The following is a 22,609-nucleotide window of genomic DNA, read 5'->3' as shown; positions in this document are numbered from 1 at the left end:
ACTGTAGAGAGGTCACACTATAGAGCTCTGTACTGTAGAGAGGTCACACTATAGAGCTCTGTACTGTAGAGAGGTCACACTATAGAGCTCTGTACTGTAGAGAGGTCACACTATAGAGCTCTGTACTGTAGAGAGGTCACACTATAGAGCTCTGTACTGTAGAGAGGTCACACTATAGAGCTCTGTACTGTAGAGAGGTCACACTATAGAGCTCTGTACTGTAGAGAGGTCACACTATAGAGCTCTGTACTGTAGAGAGGTCACACTATAGAGATCTGTACTGTAGAGAGGTCACACTATAGAGATCTGTACTGTAGAGCGGTCACACTATAGAGCTCTGTACTGTAGAGCGGTCACACTATAGAGCTCTGTACTGTAGAGAGGTCACACTATAGAGCTCTGTACTGTAGAGAGGTCACACTATAGAGGTCTGTACTGTAGAGAGGTCACACTATAGACCTCTGTACTGTAGAGCGGTCACACTATAGAGGTCTGTACTGTAGAGAGGTCACACTATAGAGTTCTGTACTGTAGAGAGGTCACACTATAGAGCTCTGTACTGTAGAGAGGTCACACTATAGAGCCCTGTACTGTAGAGCGGTCACACTATAGAGCTCTGTACTGTAGAGAGGTCACACTATAGAGCCCTGTACTGTAGAGCGGTCACACTATAGAGCTCTGTACTGTAGAGAGGTCACACTATAGAGCCCTGTACTGTAGAGCGGTCACACTATAGAGCTCTGTACTGTAGAGCGGTCACACTATAGAGCTCTGTACTGTAGAGCGGTCACACTATAGAGCTCTGTACTGTAGAGCGGTCACACTATAGAGCTCTGTACTGTAGAGAGGTCACACTATAGAGCCCTGTACTGTAGAGAGGTCACACTATAGAGCTCTGTACTGTAGAGAGGTCACACTATAGAGCTCTGTACTGTAGAGAGGTCACACTATAGAGCTCTGTACTGTAGAGAGGTCACACTATAGAGCTCTGTACTGTAGAGAGGTCACACTATAGAGCTCTGTACTGTAGAGAGGTCACACTATAGAGCCCTGTACTGTAGAGATTTCACACTATAGAGCTCTGTACTGTAGAGCGGTCACACTATAGAGCCCTGTACTGTAGAGAGGTCACACTATAGAGCTCTGTACTGTAGAGAGGTCACACTATAGAGCTCTGTACTGTAGAGAGGTCACACTATAGAGCTCTGTACTGTAGAGAGGTCACACTATAGAGCTCTGTACTGTAGAGAGGTCACACTATAGAGCTCTGTACTGTAGAGAGGTCACACTATAGAGCCCTGTACTGTAGAGAGGTCACACTATAGAGCTCTGTACTGTAGAGTGGTCACACTATAGAGCCCTGTACTGTAGAGAGGTCACACTATAGAGCTCTGTACTGTAGAGAGGTCACACTATAGAGCTCTGTACTGTAGAGAGGTCACACTATAGAGCCCTGTACTGTAGAGCGGTCACACTATAGAGCCCTGTACTGTAGAGAGGTCACACTATAGAGCTCTGTACTGTAGAGCGGTCACACTATAGAGCCCTGTACTGTAGAGAGGTCACACTATAGAGCTCTGTACTGTAGAGAGGTCACACTATAGAGCTCTGTACTGTAGAGTGGTCACACTATAGAGCCCTGTACTGTAGAGCGGTCACACTATAGAGCTCTGTACTGTAGAGAGGTCACACTATAGAGCTCTGTACTGTAGAGCGGTCACACTATAAAGCTCTGTACTGTAGAGAGGTCACACTATAGAGCTCTGTGCTGTAGAGAGGTCACACTATAGAGCCCTGTACTGTAGAGAGGTCACACTATAGAGCTCTGTACTGTAGAGAGGTCACACTATAGAGCTCTGTACTGTAGAGAGGTCACACTATAGAGCCCTGTACTGTAGAGAGGTCACACTATAGAGCTCTGTACTGTAGAGCGGTCACACTATAGAGCCCTGTACTGTAGAGAGGTCACACTATAGAGCTCTGTACTGTAGAGAGGTCACACTATAGAGCTCTGTACTGTAGAGAGGTCACACTATAGAGCTCTGTACTGTAGAGCGGTCACACTATAGAGCTCTGTACTGTAGAGAGGTCACACTATAGAGCTCTGTACTGTAGAGAGGTCACACTATAGAGCTCTGTACTGTAGAGAGGTCACACTATAGAGCTCTGTACTGTAGAGAGGTCACTCTATAGAGCCCTGTACTGTAGAGAGGTCACACTATAGAGCTCTGTACTGTAGAGAGGTCACACTATAGAGCTCTGTACTGTAGAGAGGTCACACTATAGAGCCCTGCACTGTAGAGAGGTCACACTATAGAGCTCTGTACTGTAGAGAGGTCACACTATAGAGCTCTGTACTGTAGAGCGGTCACACTATAGAGCTCTGTACTGTAGAGAGGTCACACTATAGAGCTCTGTACTGTAGAGCGGTCACACTATAGAGCCCTGTACTGTAGAGCGGTCACACTATAGAGCCCTGTACTGTAGAGAGGTCACACTATAGAGCTCTGTACTGTAGAGAGGTCACACTATAGAGCTCTGTACTGTAGAGAGGTCACACTATAGAGGTCTGTACTGTAGAGAGGTCACACTATAGAGCTCTGTACTGTAGAGAGGTCACACTATAGAGCTCTGTACTGTAGAGCGGTCACACTATAGACCTCTGTACTGTAGAGAGGTCACACTATAGAGCCCTGTACTGTAGAGAGGTCACACTATAGAGCTCTGTACTGTAGAGAGGTCACACTATAGAGCTCTGTACTGTAGAGCGGTCACACTATAGAGCTCTGTACTGTAGAGCGGTCACACTATAGAGCTTTGTACTGTAGAGCGGTCACGCTGAGGGACTGTCGGTGGCAGTGTTGGGGTTATGCTCTTGGTGACGTGGCTGCGAGTTGCCAAAATATCGACCAATTCCTCCTATATTTACATATTTTTGTCCCCTTTTTATTGCACATATTTCCACATTATGCGGGGTGCGGCCGGGCTTTGTACTATTGGCTGGGTACATTTTTGTTTCCGTGGGGTGCAGTCATACAGTGCTGGCAGCCTCCTGATCTAATAGTATCGGAGAACACTGTGCACCACACGTACCAGTGTAACTGGCACCGTATACACGCCTCATCTGTGTGCATCTATATCACGATGCAGCCACCCCCCATGTGAGTACTTGTGTCATCAGAGTGTGAGCGGCCGGGTCATTGGGGATGTCATCGGTGTGTCAGCGGTGGGGTCATCAGTGAGCGGTGGTGTCATCGGTGTGTGAGCGGTGGGGTCATCGGTGAGCGGTGGGGTCATCGGTGAGCGGTGGGGTCATCGGTGAGCGGTGGTGTCATCGGTGTGTGAGCGGTGGGGTCATCGGTGAGCGGTGGGGTCATCGGTGAGCGGTGGGGTCATCGGTGAGCGGTGGGTGATGTCATCTGTTTGAGAGCAATGGGGTCATCGGTGAGCGGTGGGTCGTCGGTGTGTGAGCGGTGGGTCATCAGTGAGCGGTGATGTCATCAGTGAGTGGTGATGTCATCGGTGTGTGAGCGGTGGGTCGTCGGTGTGTGAGCGGTGGGTCATCGGTGAGCGGTGGGTCATCGGTGAGCGGTGGATCATCAGTGAGCGGTGGTGTCATCAGTGAGCGGCGGTGTCATCAGTGAGCGGCGGTGTCATCAGTGAGCGGCGGTGTCATTAGTGAGCGGCGGTGTCATCAGTGAGCGGTGGTGTCATCAGTGAGCGGTGGGTCGTCGGTGAGCGGTGGGTCGTCGGTGAGCGGTGGGTCGTCGGTGTGTGAGCGGTGGGTCGTCGGTGTGTGAGCGGTGGGTCGTCGGTGTGTGAGCGGTGGGTCGTCGGTGTGTGAGCGGTGGGTCGTCGGTGTGTGAGTGGTGGGTCGTCGGTGAGCGGTGGGTCGTCAGTGAGCGGTGGGTCGTCGGTGAGCGGTGGGTCGTCAGTGAGCGGTGGGTCGTCGGTGAGCGGTGGGTCGTCGGTGAGCGGTGGGGTCGTCGGTGAGCGGTGGGTCGTCGGTGAGCGGTGGGTCGTCGGTGAGCGGTGGGTCGTCGGTGAGCGGTGGGTCGTCGGTGTACAGCTGCTTCCTGTAGTCCTTCGGTATGGCGAGCTGCTGGTGAGTTTGGCGTCTGGCATTTTCCCGGTATTTAGGACATTTCCAGTGATGGCGGCGGCTGAGGAAATCCCGTCATACGATCTGATCATGTGGTTACCTTCCCCCGCAGCAGGCACACCTCCCTCAGGGCGCTGCGGACCACTGCTCTTTTTCCTGCGATGTTTTTTACGATTAGCATGAGGGGAGGGTGGAGGGTCTAATTTTGGGCTCGCTGTGCCCCCCATATTTGAAGAGGGAATTAGTGAATCACTAGGAGACACGCCTGGAAATAAAGCCACAAATGAGACAACATGAATAGCCACATACACCAGGAAAGAAGAAAGAAAAAACAAGAAAAAAAGAGAAAAAGACACAAGAGAACGGCAGAGAGGAACTGGTAAGAGGGGAGGGAGTAAGAGAGAAGAAAGAAAGAGAAAGAGAGAGAGAAAGAGAAAGAGAGAGAAAGAGAGAGAGAGAAAGAGAGAGAGAAAGAGAAAGAGAAAAAGACAAAAGAAAGGCAGAGAGGAACAGGTAAGAGGAGAAGGACTGAGAGAGAAGAAAGAAAGAGAAAGAAAGAGAAATAGAGAGAGGAAGAGAGAGAAAGAGAGAGAGAAAAAGAAAGAGAAAAAGAAAGAAAGAGAACAAGAGAACAAAAGAAGAAAAGCAAAAGAAAGAAGGAAAGCGAAAGAAAAAAAGAAAGAGAAAGAAAAAGATAAAGGAGGAAAAAAAAGACAGAAAGGTAGAAAGAGTGAGAAAGAGAGAGAGAAAAGGAACACAGGAGTAAGAGAAAAGAAACGTAGGAGAAAGAAAAGGAACGCAGGACTAAGAGAAAAGAAACACAGGAGGAAGAGAAAAGGAACACATTAGAAAGAAAAGGAACACAGGAGGAAGAGAAAAGGAACGCAGGAGTAAGAGAAAAGGAACGCAGGAGGAAGAGAAAAGGAACGCAGGAGGAAGAGAAAAGGAACGCAGGAGGAAGAGAAAAGGAACGCAGGAGGAAGAGAAAAGGAACGCAGGAGTAAGAGAAAAGGAACACAGGAGGAAGAGAAAAGGAACACAGGAGTAAGAGAAAAGGAACGCAGGAGTAAGAGAAAAGGAACGCAGGAGGAAGAGAAAAGGAACGCAGGAGGAAGAGAAAAGGAACGCAGGAGTAAGAGAAAAGGAACGCAGGAGGAAGAGAAAAGGAACGCAGGAGTAAGAGAAAAGGAACGCAGGAGGAAGAGAAAAGGAACACAGGAGGAAGAGAAAAGGAACACAGGAGTAAGAGAAAAGGAACACAGGAGTAAGAGAAAAGGAATGCAGGAATAAGAGAAAAGTAACGCAGGAGGAAGAGAAAAGGAACACAGGAGGAAGAGAAAAGGAACGCAGGAGGAAGAGAAAAGGAACACATTAGAAAGAAAAGGAACACAGGAGTAAGAGAAAAGGAACGCAGGAGTAAGAGAAAAGGAACGCATTAGAAAGAAAAGGAACACAGGAGTAAGAGAAAAGGAACACAGGAGGAAGAGAAAAGGAACACATTAGAAAGAAAAGGAACACAGGAGTAAGAGAAAAGGAACACAGGAGGAAGAGAAAAGGAACACTAGAAAGAAAAGGAACACAGGAGGAAGAGAAAAGGAACGCAGGAGGAAGAGAAAAGGAACGCAGGAGTAAGAGAAAAGGAACGCAGGAGGAAGAGAAAAGGAACGCAGGAGTAAGAGAAAAGGAACGCAGGAGTAAGAGAAAAGGAACACAGGAGGAAGAGAAAAGGAACGCAGGAGTAAGAGAAAGGAACGCAGGAGGAAGAGAAAAGGAACGCAGGAGGAAGAGAAAAGGAACGCAGGAGGAAGAGAAAAGGAACGCAGGAGGAAGAGAAAAGGAACGCAGGAGTAAGAGAAAAGGAACACCGGAGGAAGAGAAAAGGAACGCATTAGAAAGAAAAGGAACACAGGAGGAAGAGAAAAGGAACACAGGAGTAAGAGAAAAGGAATGCAGGAATAAGAGAAAAGTAACGCAGGAGGAAGAGAAAAGGAACACAGGAGGAAGAGAAAAGGAACGCAGGAGGAAGAGAAAAGGAACACATTAGAAAGAAAAGGAACACAGGAGTAAGAGAAAAGGAACGCAGGAGTAAGAGAAAAGGAACGCATTAGAAAGAAAAGGAACACAGGAGTAAGAGAAAAGGAACACAGGAGGAAGAGAAAAGGAACACATTAGAAAGAAAAGGAACACAGGAGTAAGAGAAAAGGAACACAGGAGGAAGAGAAAAGGAACACTAGAAAGAAAAGGAACACAGGAGGAAGAGAAAAGGAACGCAGGAGGAAGAGAAAAGGAACGCAGGAGGAAGAGAAAAGGAACACATTAGAAAGAAAAGGAACACAGGAGTAAGAGAAAAGGAACACAGGAGGAAGAGAAAAGGAACACAGGAGGAAGAGAAAAGGAACACATTAGAAAGAAAAGGAACACAGGAGTAAGAGAAAAGGAACACAGGAGGAAGAGAAAAGGAACACATTAGAAAGAAAAGGAACACAGGAGTAAGAGAAAAGGAACACAGGAGGAAGAGAAAAGGAACACTAGAAAGAAAAGGAACACAGGAGGAAGAGAAAAGGAACGCAGGAGTAAGAGAAAAGGAACACAGGAGTAAGAGAAAAGGAACACAGGAGTAAGAGAAAAGGAACACATTAGAAGGAAAAGGAACACAGGAGTAAGAGAAAAGGAACACATTAGAAAGAAAAGGAACACAGGAGGAAGAGAAAAGGAACACATTAGAAAGAAAGGAACACAGGAGGAAGAGAAAAGGAACGCAGGAGGAAGAGAAAAGGAACGCAGGAGGAAGAGAAAAGGAACGCAGGAGGAAGAGAAAAGGAACACAGGAGTAAGAGAAAAGGAACACAGGAGTAAGCGAAAAGGAACGCAGGAGAAAGAAAAGGAACACAGGAAGAAGAGAAAAGGAACGCAGGAGAAAGAGAAAAGGAACGCAGGAGTAAGAGAAAAGGAACACATTAGAAAGAAAAGGAACACAGGAGGAAGAGAAAAGGAACGCAGGAGGAAGAGAAAAGGAACACATTAGAAAGAAAAGGAACACAGGAGGAAGAGAAAAGGAACGCAGGAGGAAGAGAAAAGGAACACATTAGAAAGAAAAGGAACACAGGAGGAAGAGAAAAGAAACGCAGGAGGAAGAGAAAAGGAACGCAGGAGGAAGAGAAAAGGAACGCAGGAGGAAGAGAAAAGGAACGCAGGAGGAAGAGAAAAGGAACGCAGGAGGAAGAGAAAAGGAACGCAGGAGGAAGAGAAAAGGAACGAAGGAGGAAGAGAAAAGGAACGCAGGAGGAAGAGAAAAGGAACACATTAGAAAGAAAAGGAACACATTAGAAAGAAAAGGAACACAGGAGGAAGAGAAAAAGAACACAGGAGGAAAAGAAAAGGAACGCAGGAGGAAAAGAAAAGGAACACAGGAGTAAGAGAAAAGGAACGCAGGAGAAAGAAAAGGAATGAAGGAGAAAGAGAAAAGGAACGCAGGAGAAAGAGAAAAGGAACGCAGGAGTAAGAGAAAAGGAACGCAGGAGTAAGAGAAAAGGAACACAGGAGTAAGAGAAAAGGAACACAGGAGTAAGAGAAAAGGAACGCAGGAGAAAGAAAAGGAACACAGGAGGAAGAGAAAAGGAACGCAGGAGAAAGAGAAAAGGAACACAGGAGTAAGAGAAAAGGAACACAGGAGGAAGAGAAAAGGAACACAGGAGTAGGAGAAAAGGAACGCAGGAGAAAGATAAGAAACACAGGAGGAAGAGAAAAGGAAAAAAGGAGAAAGAGAAAAGGAACGCAGGAGTAAGAGAAAAGGAACGCAGGAGTAAGAGAAAAGGAACACATTAGAAAGAAAAGGAACACAGGAGGAAGAGAAAAGGAACGCAGGAGGAAGAGAAAAGGAACGCAGGAGGAAGAGAAAAGGAACACATTAGAAAGAAAAGGAACACAGGATGAAGAGAAAAGGAACGCAGGAGGAAGAGAAAAGGAACGCAGGAGGAAGAGAAAAGGAACGCAGGAGGAAGAGAAAAGGAACACAGGAGTAAGAGAAAAGGAGCACAGGAGTAAGAGAAAAGGAACAGAAAGAAAAGGAACACAGGAGGAAGAGAAAAGGAACGCAGGAGAAAGAAAAGGAACACAGGAAGAAGAGAAAAGGAACGCAGGAGAAAGAGAAAAGGAACGCAGGAGTAAGAGAAAAGGAACACATTAGAAAGAAAAGGAACACAGGAGGAAGAGAAAAGGAACGCAGGAGGAAGAGAAAAGGAACACATTAGAAAGAAAAGGAACACAGGAGGAAGAGAAAAGAAACGCAGGAGGAATAGAAAAGGAACGCAGGAGTAAGAGAAAAGGAACGCAGGAGGAAGAGAAAAGGAACGCAGGAGGAAGAGAAAAGGAACGCAGGAGTAAGAGAAAAGGAACGCAGGAGTAAGAGAAAAGGAGCACAGGAGTAAGAGAAAAGGAACACAGGAGTAAGAGAAAAGGAACACAGGAGTAAGAGAAAAGGAACAGAAAGAAAAGGAACACAGGAGGAAGAGAAAAGGAACGCAGGAGAAAGAAAAGGAACGCAGGAGGAAGAGAAAAGGAACGCAGGAGGAAGAGAAAAGGAACACATTAGAAAGAAAAGGAACACAGGAGGAAGAGAAAAGAAACGCAGGAGGAATAGAAAAGGAACGCAGGAGTAAGAGAAAAGGAACGCAGGAGGAAGAGAAAAGGAACGCAGGAGTAAGAGAAAAGGAACGCAGGAGTAAGAGAAAAGGAACGCAGGAGTAAGAGAAAAGGAGCACAGGAGTAAGAGAAAAGGAACACAGGAGTAAGAGAAAAGGAACACAGGAGTAAGAGAAAAGGAACAGAAAGAAAAGGAACACAGGAGGAAGAGAAAAGGAACGCAGGAGAAAGAAAAGGAACGCAGGCGAAAGAAAAAAGGAACGCAGGAGAAAGAGAAAAGGAACACATTAGAAAGAAATGGAACACAGGAGGAAGAGAAAAGGAACGCAGGAGGAAGAGAAAAGGAACGCAGGAGGAAGAGAAAAGGAACACATTAGAAAGAAAAGGAACGCAGGAGGAAGAGAAAAGGAACGCAGGAGGAAGAGAAAAGGAACGCAGGAGTAAGAGAAAAGGAACGCAGGAGTAAGAGAAAAGGAACACAGAAGTAAGAGAAAAGGAACACAGGAGTAAGAGAAAAGGAACACATTAGAAAGAAAAGGAACGCAGGAGGAAGAGAAAAGGAACGCAGGGGAAAGAGAAAAGGAACGCAGGAGAAAGAGAAAAGGAACGCAGGAGGAAGAGAAAAGGAACGCAGGAGAAAGAGAAAAGGAACACAGGAGTAAGAGAAAAGGAACGCAGGAGTAAGAGAAAAGGAACGCAGGAGAAAGAAAAGGAACGCAGGAGAAAGAAAAGGAACGCAGGAGAAAGAAAAGTAACGCAGGAGAAAGAAAAGGAACGCAGGAGAAAGAAAAGTAACACAGGAGAAAGAAAAGTAACACAGGAGAAAGAAAAGGAACACAGGAAGTAGAGAAAAGGAACACAGGAGGAAGAGAAAAGGAACACAGGAGGAAGAGAAAAGGAACACAGGAGGAAGAGAAAAGGAACACAGGAGGAAGAGAAAAGGAACACAGGAGGAAGAGAGGAAAGGAACACAGGAGGAAGAGAGGAAAGGAACACAGGAGGAAGAGAGGAAAGGAACACAGAAGGAAGAGAGGAAAGGAACAGGAGGAAGAGAGGAAAGGAACGCAGAAGATTGGAGAGGAGTGTAGGAGAAAGAGATGAAGGACGTTGAGAGGCACTATTAAGAGAAAGACAGAAGTGCACAATAAAGACATAGGAAAGATACAGAGAAGAGAGGTGCAACGGAGAGACAAAGAGGAGAGGAGCACCAGAAAGGAAAGGAGGAAAGGAGTTGAAGAAAAAGATAGAAAGGTAAGGAGAATTGGAGGGACAAAGAGGAAACGAGCGCAAGAAAGAGACAGCGGCACGTCAGAGATAATTTGGGCCTCTCACCTGTTGAGGTGTCGCCCCACTGCTCCCCACTACACACAGAATAGGATCTTTGGGCCAGGGTGACCCCGTCGCACTTCCCGCTATACGTTGAGAGGCTGAGGCCACTGACTGAGCGCTCAGAGGACAAGGAGCTGGAGGAGTGAGTGGCTCCTGGAAGGTAACGTACAGACATGGTGTGTATGGTGGAGAGAATTGGGAATGGAACCTGGATCATGTATGGTGTAAGGAAAAGATATGCCAGATATATAACCTACATGAATCCTCTGGACCCTAGGTACATGTACACATTCCTGTCAGGCCAAACATGACTATCCTGTCAAATCAGAGAAGGCATCAGGAGGGCACAAGATTGCAGCTGGAAGTGAGCAGCACACTGCCAAATGTAGTGAAGGACAAGTTATGTGAAGTACCAGAAAGGATGAGAGGAAGAGCTATGTGGGGTGAGAGGAAGAGCTATGTGGGGTGAGAGGAAGAGCTATGTGGGGTGAGAGGAAGAGCTATGTGGGGTGAGAGGAAGAGCTATGTGGGGTGAGAGGAAGAGCTATGTGGGGTGAGAGGAAGAGCTATGTGGGGTGAGAGGAAGAGCTATGTGGGGTGAGAGGAAGAGCTATGTGGGGTGAGAGGAAGAGCTATGTGGGGTGAGAGGAAGAGCTATGTGGGGTGAGAGGAAGAGCTATGTGGGGTGAGAGGAAGAGCTATGTGGGGTGAGAGGAAGAGCTATGTGAGGTGAGAGGAAGAGCTATGTGGGGTGAGAGGAAGAGCTATGTGGGGTGACAGGAAGAGCTAAAAGGGGTGAGAGGAAGAACTATGTGGGGTGAGAAGTAGAGTTAAAAGGAGTGAGAGGAAGTGCTACGTGGGGCGACAGGAGGAGCTACGTGGGGCGGCAGGAGGAGCTACGTGGGGCGGCAGGAGGAGCTACGTGGGGCGGCGGAGGAGCTATGTGGGGCGGCGGGAGGAGCTACGTGGGGCAACGGGAGGAGCTACGTGGGGCGGCGGGAGGAGCTACGTGGGGGCGATGGGAGGAGCTACGTGGGGCGACGGGAGGAGCTACGTGGGGCGGCGGGAGGAGCTACGTGGGGCGGCAGGAGGAGCTACGTGGGGCGGCAGGAGGAGCTACGTGGGGCGACAGCCTGGGAGCTACGTGGGGCGACAGGAGGAGCTACGTGGGGCGACAGGAGGAGCTAGGTGGGGCGACAGGAGGAGCTAGGTGGGGCGACAGGAGGAGCTAGGTGGGGCGACAGGAGGAGCTAGGTGGGGGCGACAGGAGGAGCTATGTGGGGAATACCCCCCAGTGGTAGAATACAACAGTTCTGGAGAAGGGATACAGAGTTATATGCAGAGTCAAGTGACAGGATGAACAAAAAAAGAGGTGTCAGAGAGAAGCTGAGGGGTTAAAGAGGGTGACTGGGCATCATAGAGGGATATAAAAAGGCTGGCGGCACAGGCGGGGGAGGGCGGCAGGCGCTGGCAGGTAATGGGGCTCATTATACTCCGCGTCGTACAATCAGCGCCCGGGTAATTGTGGAATTTGATGCTAATGATTAATGAATTAAACATGCGCCATCAATTAGTCCTGGGAGAATAACTCTGCATAAAGCAGCGGGTAATGTAATTACAGGAAGAGCGGAGCATGGCAGCGCCAGCGGGGGAGGGGGCGCACATCACTGACACCGAGCCGGGGGGTGACTGGGACAACATGGCAGGACCAGGGCACCGCGCTGCAGAGTGAGAAAGCATGGCACTGACAGGACCGGAGGCACCGTGCCACAGAGTGAGACAGCATGGCACTAATAGGACCGAGGCACCGTGCCACAGAGTGAGAAAGCATGGCACTGATAGGACCGGAGGCACCGTGCCACAGAGTGAGAAAGCATGGCACTGATAGGACTGGAGGCACCGTGCCACAGAGTGAGAAAGCATGGCACTAATAGGACCGGAGGCACCGTGCCACAGAGTGAGAAAGCATGGCACTAATAGGACCGGAGGCACCGTGCCGCAGAGTGAGAAAGCATGGCCCTAATAGGACCGGAGGGCACCGTGCCACAGAGTGAAAAGCATGGCACTAATAGGACCGGAGGCACCGTGCCACAAAGTGAGAAAGCATGGCACTGATAGGACCGGAGGCACCGTGCCACAGAGTGAGAAAGCATGGCACTAATAGGACCGGAGGCACCGTGCCACAGAGTGAGAAAGCATGGCACTGACAGGACCGGAGGCACCGTGCCACAGAGTGAGAAAGCATGGCACTGACAGGACGCGAGGCACCGTGCCACAGAGTGAGAAAGCATGGCACTAATAGGACCGGAGGCACCGTGCCACAGAGTGAAAAGCATGGCACTAATAGGACCGGAGGCACCGTGCCACAGAGTGAAAAGCATGGCACTGACAAGACCGAGGCACCGTGCCGCAGAGTGAGAAAGCATGGCACTAATAGGACCGGAGGCACCGTGCCACAGAGTGAAAAGCATGGCACTGATAGGACCGGAGGCACCGTGCCACAAAGTGAGAAGCATGGCACTGACAGGAGCGGAGGCACCGTGCCACAAAGTGAGAAAGCATGGCACTGATAGGACCGGAGGGCACCGTGCCACAGAGTGAGACAACATGGCACTAATAGGACCGGAGGCACCGTGCCACAGAGTGAGAAAGCATGGGCACTGACAGGACCGGAGGCACCGTGCCACAGAGTGAGAAAGCATGGCACTGATAGGACCGGAGGCACCGTGCCACAGAGTGAGACAACATGGCAATGCTAGGACCGGAGGCACCGTGCCACAAAGTGAGAAAGCATGGCACTAATAGGACCGGGGGGCACCGTGCCACAGAGTGATACAGCATCGCAGTGCTAGGACCCGGGGCACCGTGCCACAGAGTGAGACAACATGGCAATGCTAGGACCGGAGGCACCGTGCCACAGAGTGAGAAAGCATGGCACTAATAGGACCGGGGGCACCGTGCCACAGAGTGAGAAAGCATGGCACTAATAGGACCGGGGGCACCGTGCCACAGAGTGAGATAACATGGCTGTGCTAGGACCCGGGGCACCGTGCCACAGAGTGAGAAAGCATGGCACTGATAGGACCGGAGGCACCGTGCCGCAGAGTGAGAAAGCATGGCACTGATAGGACTGGAGGCACCGTGCCACAGAGTGAGACAGCATGGCACTAATAGGACCGGAGGCACCGTGCCACAGAGTGAGAAAGCATGGCACTGATAGGACCGGATGGCACCGTGCCGCAGAGTGAGAAAGCATGGCACTAATAGGACCGGGGGGCACCGTGCCACAGAGTGAGAAAGCATGGCACTAATAGGACCGGAGGCACCGTGCCGCAGAGTGAGAAAGCATGGCACTAATAGGACCGGAGGCACCGTGCCACAGAGTGAGAAAGCATGGCACTGATAGGACCGGAGGCACCGTGCCACAGAGTGAGGAAAGCATGGCACTAATAGGACCGGAGGCACCGTGCCACAGAGTGAGAAAGCATGGCACTAATAGGGACCGGAGGCACCGTGCCACAGAGTGAGAAAGCATGGCACTAATAGGACCGGAGGCACCGTGCCACAGAGTGAGAAAGCATGGCACTGATAGGACCGGAGGCACCGTGCCGCAGAGTGAGAAAGCATGGCACTGATAGGACCGGAGGCACCGTGCCGCAGAGTGAGAAAGCATGGCAATGCTAGGACCGGAGGCACCGTGCCACAGAGTGAGAAAGCATGGCACTAATAGGACCGGAGGCACCGTGCCACAGAGTGAGAAAGCATGGCACTAATAGGACCGGAGGCACCGTGCCACAGAGTGAGATAACATGGCTGTGCTAGGACCCGGGGCACCGTGCCACAGAGTGAGAAAGCATGGCACTAATAGGACCGGAGGCACCGTGCCACGGAGTGAGAAAGCATGGCACTGATAGGACCGGAGGCACCGTGCCGCAGAGTGAGAAAGCATGGCACTGATAGGACTGGAGGCACCGTGCCACAGAGTGAGAAAGCATGGCACTAATAGGACCGGAGGCACCGTGCCACAGAGTGAGAAAGCATGGCACTGATAGGACCGGAGGCACCGTGCCGCAGAGTGAGAAAGCATGGCACTAATAGGACTGGAGGCACCGTGCCACAGAGTGAGACAGCATGGCACTAATAGGACCGGAGGCACCGTGCCACAGAGTGAGAAAGCATGGCACTGATAGGACCGGAGGCACCGTGCCGCAGAGTGAGAAAGCATGGCACTAATAGGACCGGGGGCACCGTGCCACAGAGTGAGATAACATGGCACTAATAGGACCGGAGGCACCGTGCCGCAGAGTGAGAAAGCATGGCACTGACAGGACCGGAGGCACCGTGCCACAGAGTGAGAAAGCATGGCACTGGTAGGACCGGAGGCACCGTGCCACAGAGTGAGAAAGCATGGCACTAATAGGACCGGAGGCACCGTGCCACAGAGTGAGAAAGCATGGCACTAATAGGACCGGAGGCACCGTGCCACAGAGTGAGAAAGCATGGCACTGACAGGACCGGAGGCACCGTGCCACAGAGTGAGACAGCATGGCACTAATAGGACCGGAGGCACCGTGCCGCAGAGTGAGAAAGCATGGCACTAATAGGATCGGAGGCACCGTGCCACGGAGTGAGAAAGCATGGCACTGACAGGACCGGAGGCACCGTGCCACAGAGTGAGAAAGCATGGCACTAATAGGATCGGAGGCACCGTGCCACAGAGTGAGAAAGCATGGCACTAATAGGACCGGAGGCACCGTGCCACAGAGTGAGAAAGCATGGCACTGACAGGACCGGAGGCACCGTGCCACAGAGTGAGAAAGCATGGCACTGATAGGACCGGAGGCACCGTGCCACAGAGTGAGAAAGCATGGCACTGATAGGACCGGAGGCACCGTGCCACAGAGTGAGACAGCATGGCACTAATAGGACCGGAGGCACCGTGCCACAGAGTGAGAAAGCATGGCACTAATAGGACCGGGGGCACCGTGCCACAGAGTGAGATAACATGGCACTAATAGGACCGGAGGCACCGTGCCGCAGAGTGAGAAAGCATGGCACTGACAGGACCGGAGGCACCGTGCCACAGAGTGAGACAGCATGGCACTAATAGGACCGGAGGCACCGTGCCACAGAGTGAGAAAGCATGGCACTGACAGGACCGGAGGCACCGTGCCACAGAGTGAGAAAGCATGGCACTGATAGGACCGGAGGCACCGTGCCACAGAGTGAGACAGCATGGCACTGGTAGGACTGGAGGCACCGTGCCACAGAGTGAGAAAGCATGGCACTGATAGGACCAGAGGCACCGTGCCGCAGAGTGAGAAAGCATGGCACTGGTAGGACCGGAGGCACCGTGCCACAGAGTGAGAAAGCATGGCACTGGTAGGACTGGAGGCACCGTGCCACAGAGTGAGACAGCATGGCACTGATAGGGCCGAAGGCACCGTGCCACAGAGTGAGACAGCATGGCAGTGCTAGGACCGATGCCACCGTGACACAAAGTGAGACAGCATGGCACTGATAGGACCGAAAACACCGTGTCACAGAGTGAGACAACATGGCACTGATTGTGGCACGGTGCCCCCGGTCCTATCAGTGCCATGCTTTCTCACTTTGTGGCACGGTGCCTCCGGTTCTAAGTGAGAAAGCATGGCAGTGCTAGGACCGGAGGCACCGTGCCACAGAGTGAGAAAGCAAGGCACCGTGCCACAGCGTGAGACAGCATGGCACTAAAAGGACCAGAGGCACCGTGCCACAGAGTGAGACAACATGGCACTAATAGGACCGAAGGCACGGTGCCACAGAGTGAGACAGCATGGCAGTGCTAGGACCAGAGGCACGGTGCCACAGAGTGAGACAGCATGGCACTAATAGGACCGAAGGCACGGTGCCACAGAGTGAGACAACATGGCACTAATAGGACCAGAGGCACGGTGCCACAGAGTGAGACAACATGGCACTAATAGGACCGGAGGCACGGTGCCACAGAGTGAGACAACATGGCACTAATAGGACCAGAGGCACCGTGCTGCAGAGTGAGACAACATGGCACTAATAGGACCGGAGGCACGGTGCCACAGAGTGAGACAGCATGGCAGTGATAGGACTGAAGGCACGGTGCCACAGAGTGAGACAATATTGCAGTGCTTGGGCTGTCACTATGAGGGGGGGGACACAGGATTACACTATGAGGGGGGCCCAAGATTACATTATGAGGGGGGGGGCGCTCAGGATTACACCATGAGGGGGCACAGGATTACACTATGAGGGGGGCAGATGATTACACTATGAGGGGGCAAAGGAATACGCTATGAGGGGGGCACAGGATTACACCATGAGGGCGGCACAGGATTACACCATGAGGGGGCACAGGATTACACTATGAGGGGGCACAAAATTACACTATGAGGGGGCACAAAATTACACTATGAGGGGGCACAGGATTACACTATGAGGGGGCACAGGATTACACTATGAGGGGGCACAGTATTACACTATGAGGGGGCACAGGATTACACTATGAGGGGGCACAGGATTACACTATGAGGGGGCACAAAATTACACTATGAGGGAGCACAGGATTACACTATGAGGGGGCACAGGATTACACTATGAGGGGGCACAGGATTACACTATGAGGGGGCACAGGATTACACTATGAGGGGGCACAGGATTACACTATGAGGGGGCACAGGATTACACTATGAGGGGGCACAGGATTACACTATGAGGGGGCACAAAATTACACTATGAGGGAGCACAGGATTACACTATGAGGGGGCACAGGATTACACTATGAGGGGGCACAGGATTACACTATGAGGGGGCACAGGATTACACTATGAGGGGGCACAGGATTACACTATGAGGGGGCACAGGATTACACTATGAAGGGGGACAGGATTACACTATGAGGGGGCACAGGATTAACTATGAGGGGGCACAGGATTACACTATGAGGGGGCACAGGATTACACCATGAGGGGGCACAGGATTACACCATGAGGGGGCACAGGATTACACCATGACGGGGGACAGAATTACACCATGAGGGGGCACAGGATTACACTATGAGGGGGCACAGGATTACACTGTGGGGGCACAGAATTACACTATAAGGGGGGCGCATGATTACACTATAAAAGGGGCACAGAATTACACTATGAGGGGGGCACAGAATTACACTATGAGGGAGGGGGGCAAAGAATTACACTATAAGGGGGCACAGGATTACACTATAAGGGGGCACAGGATTACACTATGAGGGGGCACAGGATTACACTATGAGGGGGCACAGGATTACACTATGAGGGGGCACAGGATTACACTATGAGGGGGCACAGGATTACACTATGAGGGAGGGGGGCAAAGAATTACACTATAAGGGGGCACAGGATTACACTATAAGGGGGCACAGGATTACACTATGAGGGGGCATAGGATTACACTATGAGGGAGGGGGGCAAAGAATTACACTATAAGGGGGCACAGGATTACACTATAAGGGGGCACAGGATTACACTATGAGGGGGCACAGGATTACACTATGAGGGGGCACAGGATTACACTATGAGGGGGGCACATGATTACACTATGACTATGAATGGGGCAGTGCATTCAATTAGGAGACGCCCACTCGCAAGATGCATGGGGCGGAGGGGAAGGTACCTGTCTGGCCCGGCAGCTGCCCGCTGGGGGCTCCACTTGTTGCTCTTGGAGGCCGTTTCCCCGGAACCTTCACTGTTGTGCGGAGAAGATCGATCTGTTTTCCGTGGATGTTCTGCATGTAATCCTGAAATGCACGAATATCAGGGTGAAGGCCAGACAAGACCACCGATACCATGATAGCCCCCAGGGACTAGACCGACTGTGGATGTAACCCGAGCAATACACGACACTATACACCTGTCAATACTTCTGTACCATGTGATATGTATATATATCAGGCAAGATGGGGTAAACCGGGAGTGAAATATCTACTCAACACATCAAATTTTCTAAGGAAATATATTTCTCCCCAGATGTCAGTAACAATCCATCCAATCCACTCAGGCAAAGAAATAAAAATATAAAGGTTTATAAATGATGTGTAATAATGAGAAATGACACAAGAAAAGTACTGAACACGTTACTGAAATGTATTTAATACTTGATACACTCTCCTTTGTTGGTGATGAAGATTCTACACGCCTCTTGTATGGAGACACTAGTCGCCTGCATTGCTCAGGTGGATTTTGGCCCATTCCTCCGCACACACTCCTCACATCCTGTATGGAGACACTAGTCGCCTGCATTGCTCAGGTGGATTTTGGCCCATTCTTCCGCACACACTCCTCACATCCTGTATGGAGACACTAGTCACCTGCATTGCTCAGGTGGATTTTGGCCCATTCTTCCGCACACACTCCTCACATCCTGTATGGAGACACTAGTCCCTGCATTGCTCAGGTGGATTTTGGCCCATTCTTCCACACACACTCCTCACATACTGTATGGAGACACTAGTCGCCTGCATTGCTCAGGGGGATTTTGGCCCATTCTTCCGCACACACTCCTCACATCCTGTATGGAGACACTAGTCGCCTGCATTGCTCAGGTGGATTTTGGCCCATTCTTCCGCACACTCCTCACATCCTGTATGGAGACACTAGTCACCTGCATTGCTCAGGTGGATTTTGGTCCATTCTTCCACACACACTCCTCACATCCTGTATGGAGACACTAGTCACCTGCATTGCTCAGGTGGATTTTGGCCCATTCTTCCGCACACACTCCTCACATCCTGTATGGAGACACTAGTCCCCTGCATTGCTCAGGTGGATTTTGGCCCATTCTTCCGCACACACTCCTCACATCTTGTATGGAGACACTAGTCGCCTGCATTGCTCAGGTGGATTTTGGCCCATTCTTCTGCACACACTCCTCACATCCTGTATGGAGACACTAGTCCCTGCATTGCTCAGGTGGATTTTGGCCATTCTTCCGCACACACTCCTCACATCCTATATGGAGACACTAGTCGCCTGCATTGCTCAGGTGGATTTTGGCCATTCTTCCGCACACACTCCTCACATCCTGTATGGAGACACTAGTCGCCTGCATTGCTCAGGTGGATTTTGGCCCATACATCCGCACACTCCTCACATCCTGTATGGAGACACTAGTCACCTGCATTGCTCAGGTGGATTTTGGCCCATTCTTCCGCACACACTCCTCACATCCTGTATGGAGACACTGGTCACCTGCATTGCTCAGGTGGATTTTGGCCATTCTTCTGCACACACTCCTCACATCCTGTATGGAGACACTAGTTACCTGCATTGCTCAGGTGAATTTTGGCCCATTCTTCCGCACACACCCTCCTCACATCCTGTATGGAGACACTAGTCACCTGCATTGCTCAGGTGGATTTTGGCCCATTCTTCTGCACACACTCCTCACATCCTGTATGGAGACACTGGTCGCCTGCATTGCTCAGGTGGATTTTGGCCCATTCTTCTGCACACACTCCTCACATCCTGTATGGAGACACTAGTCGCCTGCATTGCTCAGGTGGATTTTGGCCCATTCTTCCTCACACACTCCTCACATCCTGTATGGAGACACTAGTCGCCTGCATTGCTCAGGTGGATTTTGGCCCATTCTTCCGCACACACCCTCCTCACATCCTGTATGGAGACACTAGTCACCTGCATTGCTCAGGTGGATTTTGGCCCATTCTTCCGCACACACACTCCTCACATCCTGTATGGAGACACTAGTCGCCTGCATTGCTCAGGTGGATTTTGGCCATTCTTCTGCACACACTCCTCACATCCTGTATGGAGACACTGGTCGCCTGCATTGCTCAGGTGGATTTTGGCCCATTCTTCCTCACACACTCCTCACATCCTGTATGGAGACACTAGTCGCCTGCATTGCTCAGGTGGATTTTGGCCTATTCTTCCGCACACACTCCTCACATCCTGTATGGAGACACTAGTCGCCTGCATTGCTCAGGTAGATTTTGGCCCATTCTTCCGCACACACTCCTCACATCCTGTATGGAGACACTAGTCACCTGCATTGCTCAGGTGGATTTTGGCCTATTCTTCCGCACACACTCCTCACATCCTGTATGGAGACACTAGTCGCCTGCATTGCTCAGGTGGATTTTGGCCCATTCTTCCGCACACACTCCTCACATCCTGTATGGAGACACTAGTCACCTGCATTGCTCAGGTGGAGTTTGGCCCATTCTTCTGCATACACTCCTCACATCCTGTATGGAGACACTAGTCGCCTGCATTGCTCAGGTGGATTTTGGTCCATTCTTCCACACAAACTCCTCACATCCTGTATGGAGACACTAGTCACCTGCATTGCTCAGGTGGATTTTGGCCCATTCTTCCGCACACACTCCTCACATCCTGTATGGAGACACTAGTCACCTGCATTGCTAAGGTGGATTTTGGCTCATTCTTCCACACACACTCCTCACATCCTGTATGGAGACACTAGTCACCTGCATTGCTCAGGTGGATTTTGGTCCATTCTTCCACACACACTCCTCACATCCTGTATGGAGACACTAGTCACCTGCATTGCTCAGGTGGATTTTGGCCCATTCTTCCGCACACACTCCTCACATCCTGTATGGAGACACTAGTCACCTGCATTGCTAAGGTGGATTTTGGCTCATTCTTCCGCACACACTCCTCACATCCTGTATGGAGACACTAGTCACCTGCATTGCTCAGGTGGATTTTGGCTCATTCTTCCGCACACACTCCTCACATCCTGTATGGAGACACTGGTCGCCTGCATTGCTCAGGTGGATTTTGGCCATTCTTCCGCACACACTCCTCACATCCTGTATGGAGACACTAGTCACCTGCATTGCTCAGGTGGATTTTGGCCCATTCTTCCGCACACACTCCTCACATCCTGTATGGAGACACTGGTCGCCTGCATTGCTCAGGTGGATTTTGGCCCATTCTTCCACACACACTCCTCACATCCTGTATGGAGACACTAGTCACCTGCATTGCTCAGGTGGATTTTGGCCCATTCTTCCGCACACACACTCCTCACATCCTGTATGGAGACACTAGTCACCTGCATTGCTCAGGTGGATATTGGTCCATTCTTCCGCACACACTCCTCACATCCTGTAGGGAGACAATAGTGACCTGCATTGCTCAGGTGGATTTTGGCCCATTCTTCCGCACACACTCCTCACATCCTGTATGGAGACACTGGTCGCCTGCATTGCTCAGGTGGATTTTGGCCCATTCTTCCGCACACACTCCTCACATCCTGTATGGAGACACTAGTCGCCTGCATTGCTCAGGGGGATTTTGGCCCATTCTTCTGCACACACTCCTCACATCCTGTATGGAGACACTAGTCACCTGCATTGCTCAGGTGGATTTTGGACCATTCTTCCGCACACACTCCTCACATCCTGCATGGAGACACTAGTCACCTGCATTGCTCAGGTGGATTTTGGCCCATTCTTCCGCACACACTCCTCACATCCTGTATGGAGACACTAGTCGCCTGCATTGCTCAGGTGGATTTTGGTCCATTCTTCCGCACACACTCCTCACATACTGTATGGAGACACTGGTCGCCTGCATTGCTAAGGTGGATTTTGGCCCATACATCCGCACACACTCCTCACATCCTGTATGGAGACACTAGTCGCCTGCATTGCTCAGGTGGATATTGGTCCATTCTTCTGCACACACTCCTCACATCCTGTATGGAGACACTAGTCGCCTGCATTGCTCAGGTGGATTTTGGTCCATTCTTCCGCACACACTCCTCACATCCTGTATGGAGACACTAGTCTCCTGCATTGCTCAGGTGGATTTTGGCCCATACATCCGCACACACTCCTCACATCCTGTATGGAGACACTAGTCACCTGCATTGCTCAGGTGGATTTTGGTCCATTCTTCCGCACACACTCCTCACATCCTGTATGGAGACACTAGTCGCCTGCATTGCTCAGGTGGATTTTGGCCCATACATCCGCACACACTCCTCACATCCTGTATGGAGACACTAGTCACCTGCATTGCTCAGGTGGATTTTGGCCCATTCTTCCGCACACACTCCTCACATCCTGTATGGAGACACTGGTCACCTGCATTGCTCAGGTGGATTTTGGCCCATTCTTCCGCACACACTCCTCACATCCTGTATGGAGACACTAGTCACCTGCATTGCTCAGGTGGATTTTGGCCCATTCTTCCGCACACACTCCTCACATCCTGTATGGAGACGCTAGTCACCTGCATTGCTCAGGGGGATTTTGGCCCATTCTTCTGCACACACTCCTCACATCCTGTATGGAGACACTAGTCGCCTGCATTGCTCAGGTAGATTTTGGCCCATTCTATCGCACACACTCCTCACATCCTGTATGGAGACACTAATCACCTGCATTGCTCAGGTGGATTTTGGCCCATTCCTCCGCACACACTCCTCACATCCTGTATGGAGACACTAGTCGCCTGCATTGCTCAGGTGGATTTTGGCCCATTCTTC

At 50.7% G+C, this 22,609-nt stretch overlaps 2 protein-coding genes across 8 annotated transcripts in view; one reads left to right on the top strand and one right to left on the bottom strand.

The window, feature by feature from the left end:
• LOC142243730 (uncharacterized) overlaps positions 1-22,609 on the top strand; it is a 1,240,762-nt gene that overhangs the window by 226,785 nt on the left and 991,368 nt on the right. The window lies entirely within an intron of this gene.
• LOC142243729 (arf-GAP with GTPase, ANK repeat and PH domain-containing protein 3-like) overlaps positions 1-22,609 on the bottom strand; it is a 367,370-nt gene that overhangs the window by 44,976 nt on the left and 299,785 nt on the right. The window contains exons 11-13 of one of the 2 annotated variants that reach the window (XM_075315925.1): positions 17,741-17,864; positions 10,076-10,225; positions 4,203-4,367 (exon numbers count right to left, since the gene is read on the bottom strand). In XM_075315925.1, coding sequence (XP_075172040.1) covers positions 4,203-4,367; positions 10,076-10,225; positions 17,741-17,864 — 439 coding nt within the window. The remainder of the gene's footprint in view (positions 1-4,202; positions 4,368-10,075; positions 10,226-17,740; positions 17,865-22,609) is intronic. The other variant, XM_075315926.1, reaches the window with a different exon arrangement.

This window comes from Anomaloglossus baeobatrachus, chromosome 6 (genome assembly GCF_048569485.1).
Source record: "Anomaloglossus baeobatrachus isolate aAnoBae1 chromosome 6, aAnoBae1.hap1, whole genome shotgun sequence".
Lineage (NCBI taxonomy): Eukaryota > Metazoa > Chordata > Amphibia > Anura > Aromobatidae > Anomaloglossus > Anomaloglossus baeobatrachus.
This window is presented reverse-complemented; position numbering and strand designations above follow the sequence as displayed.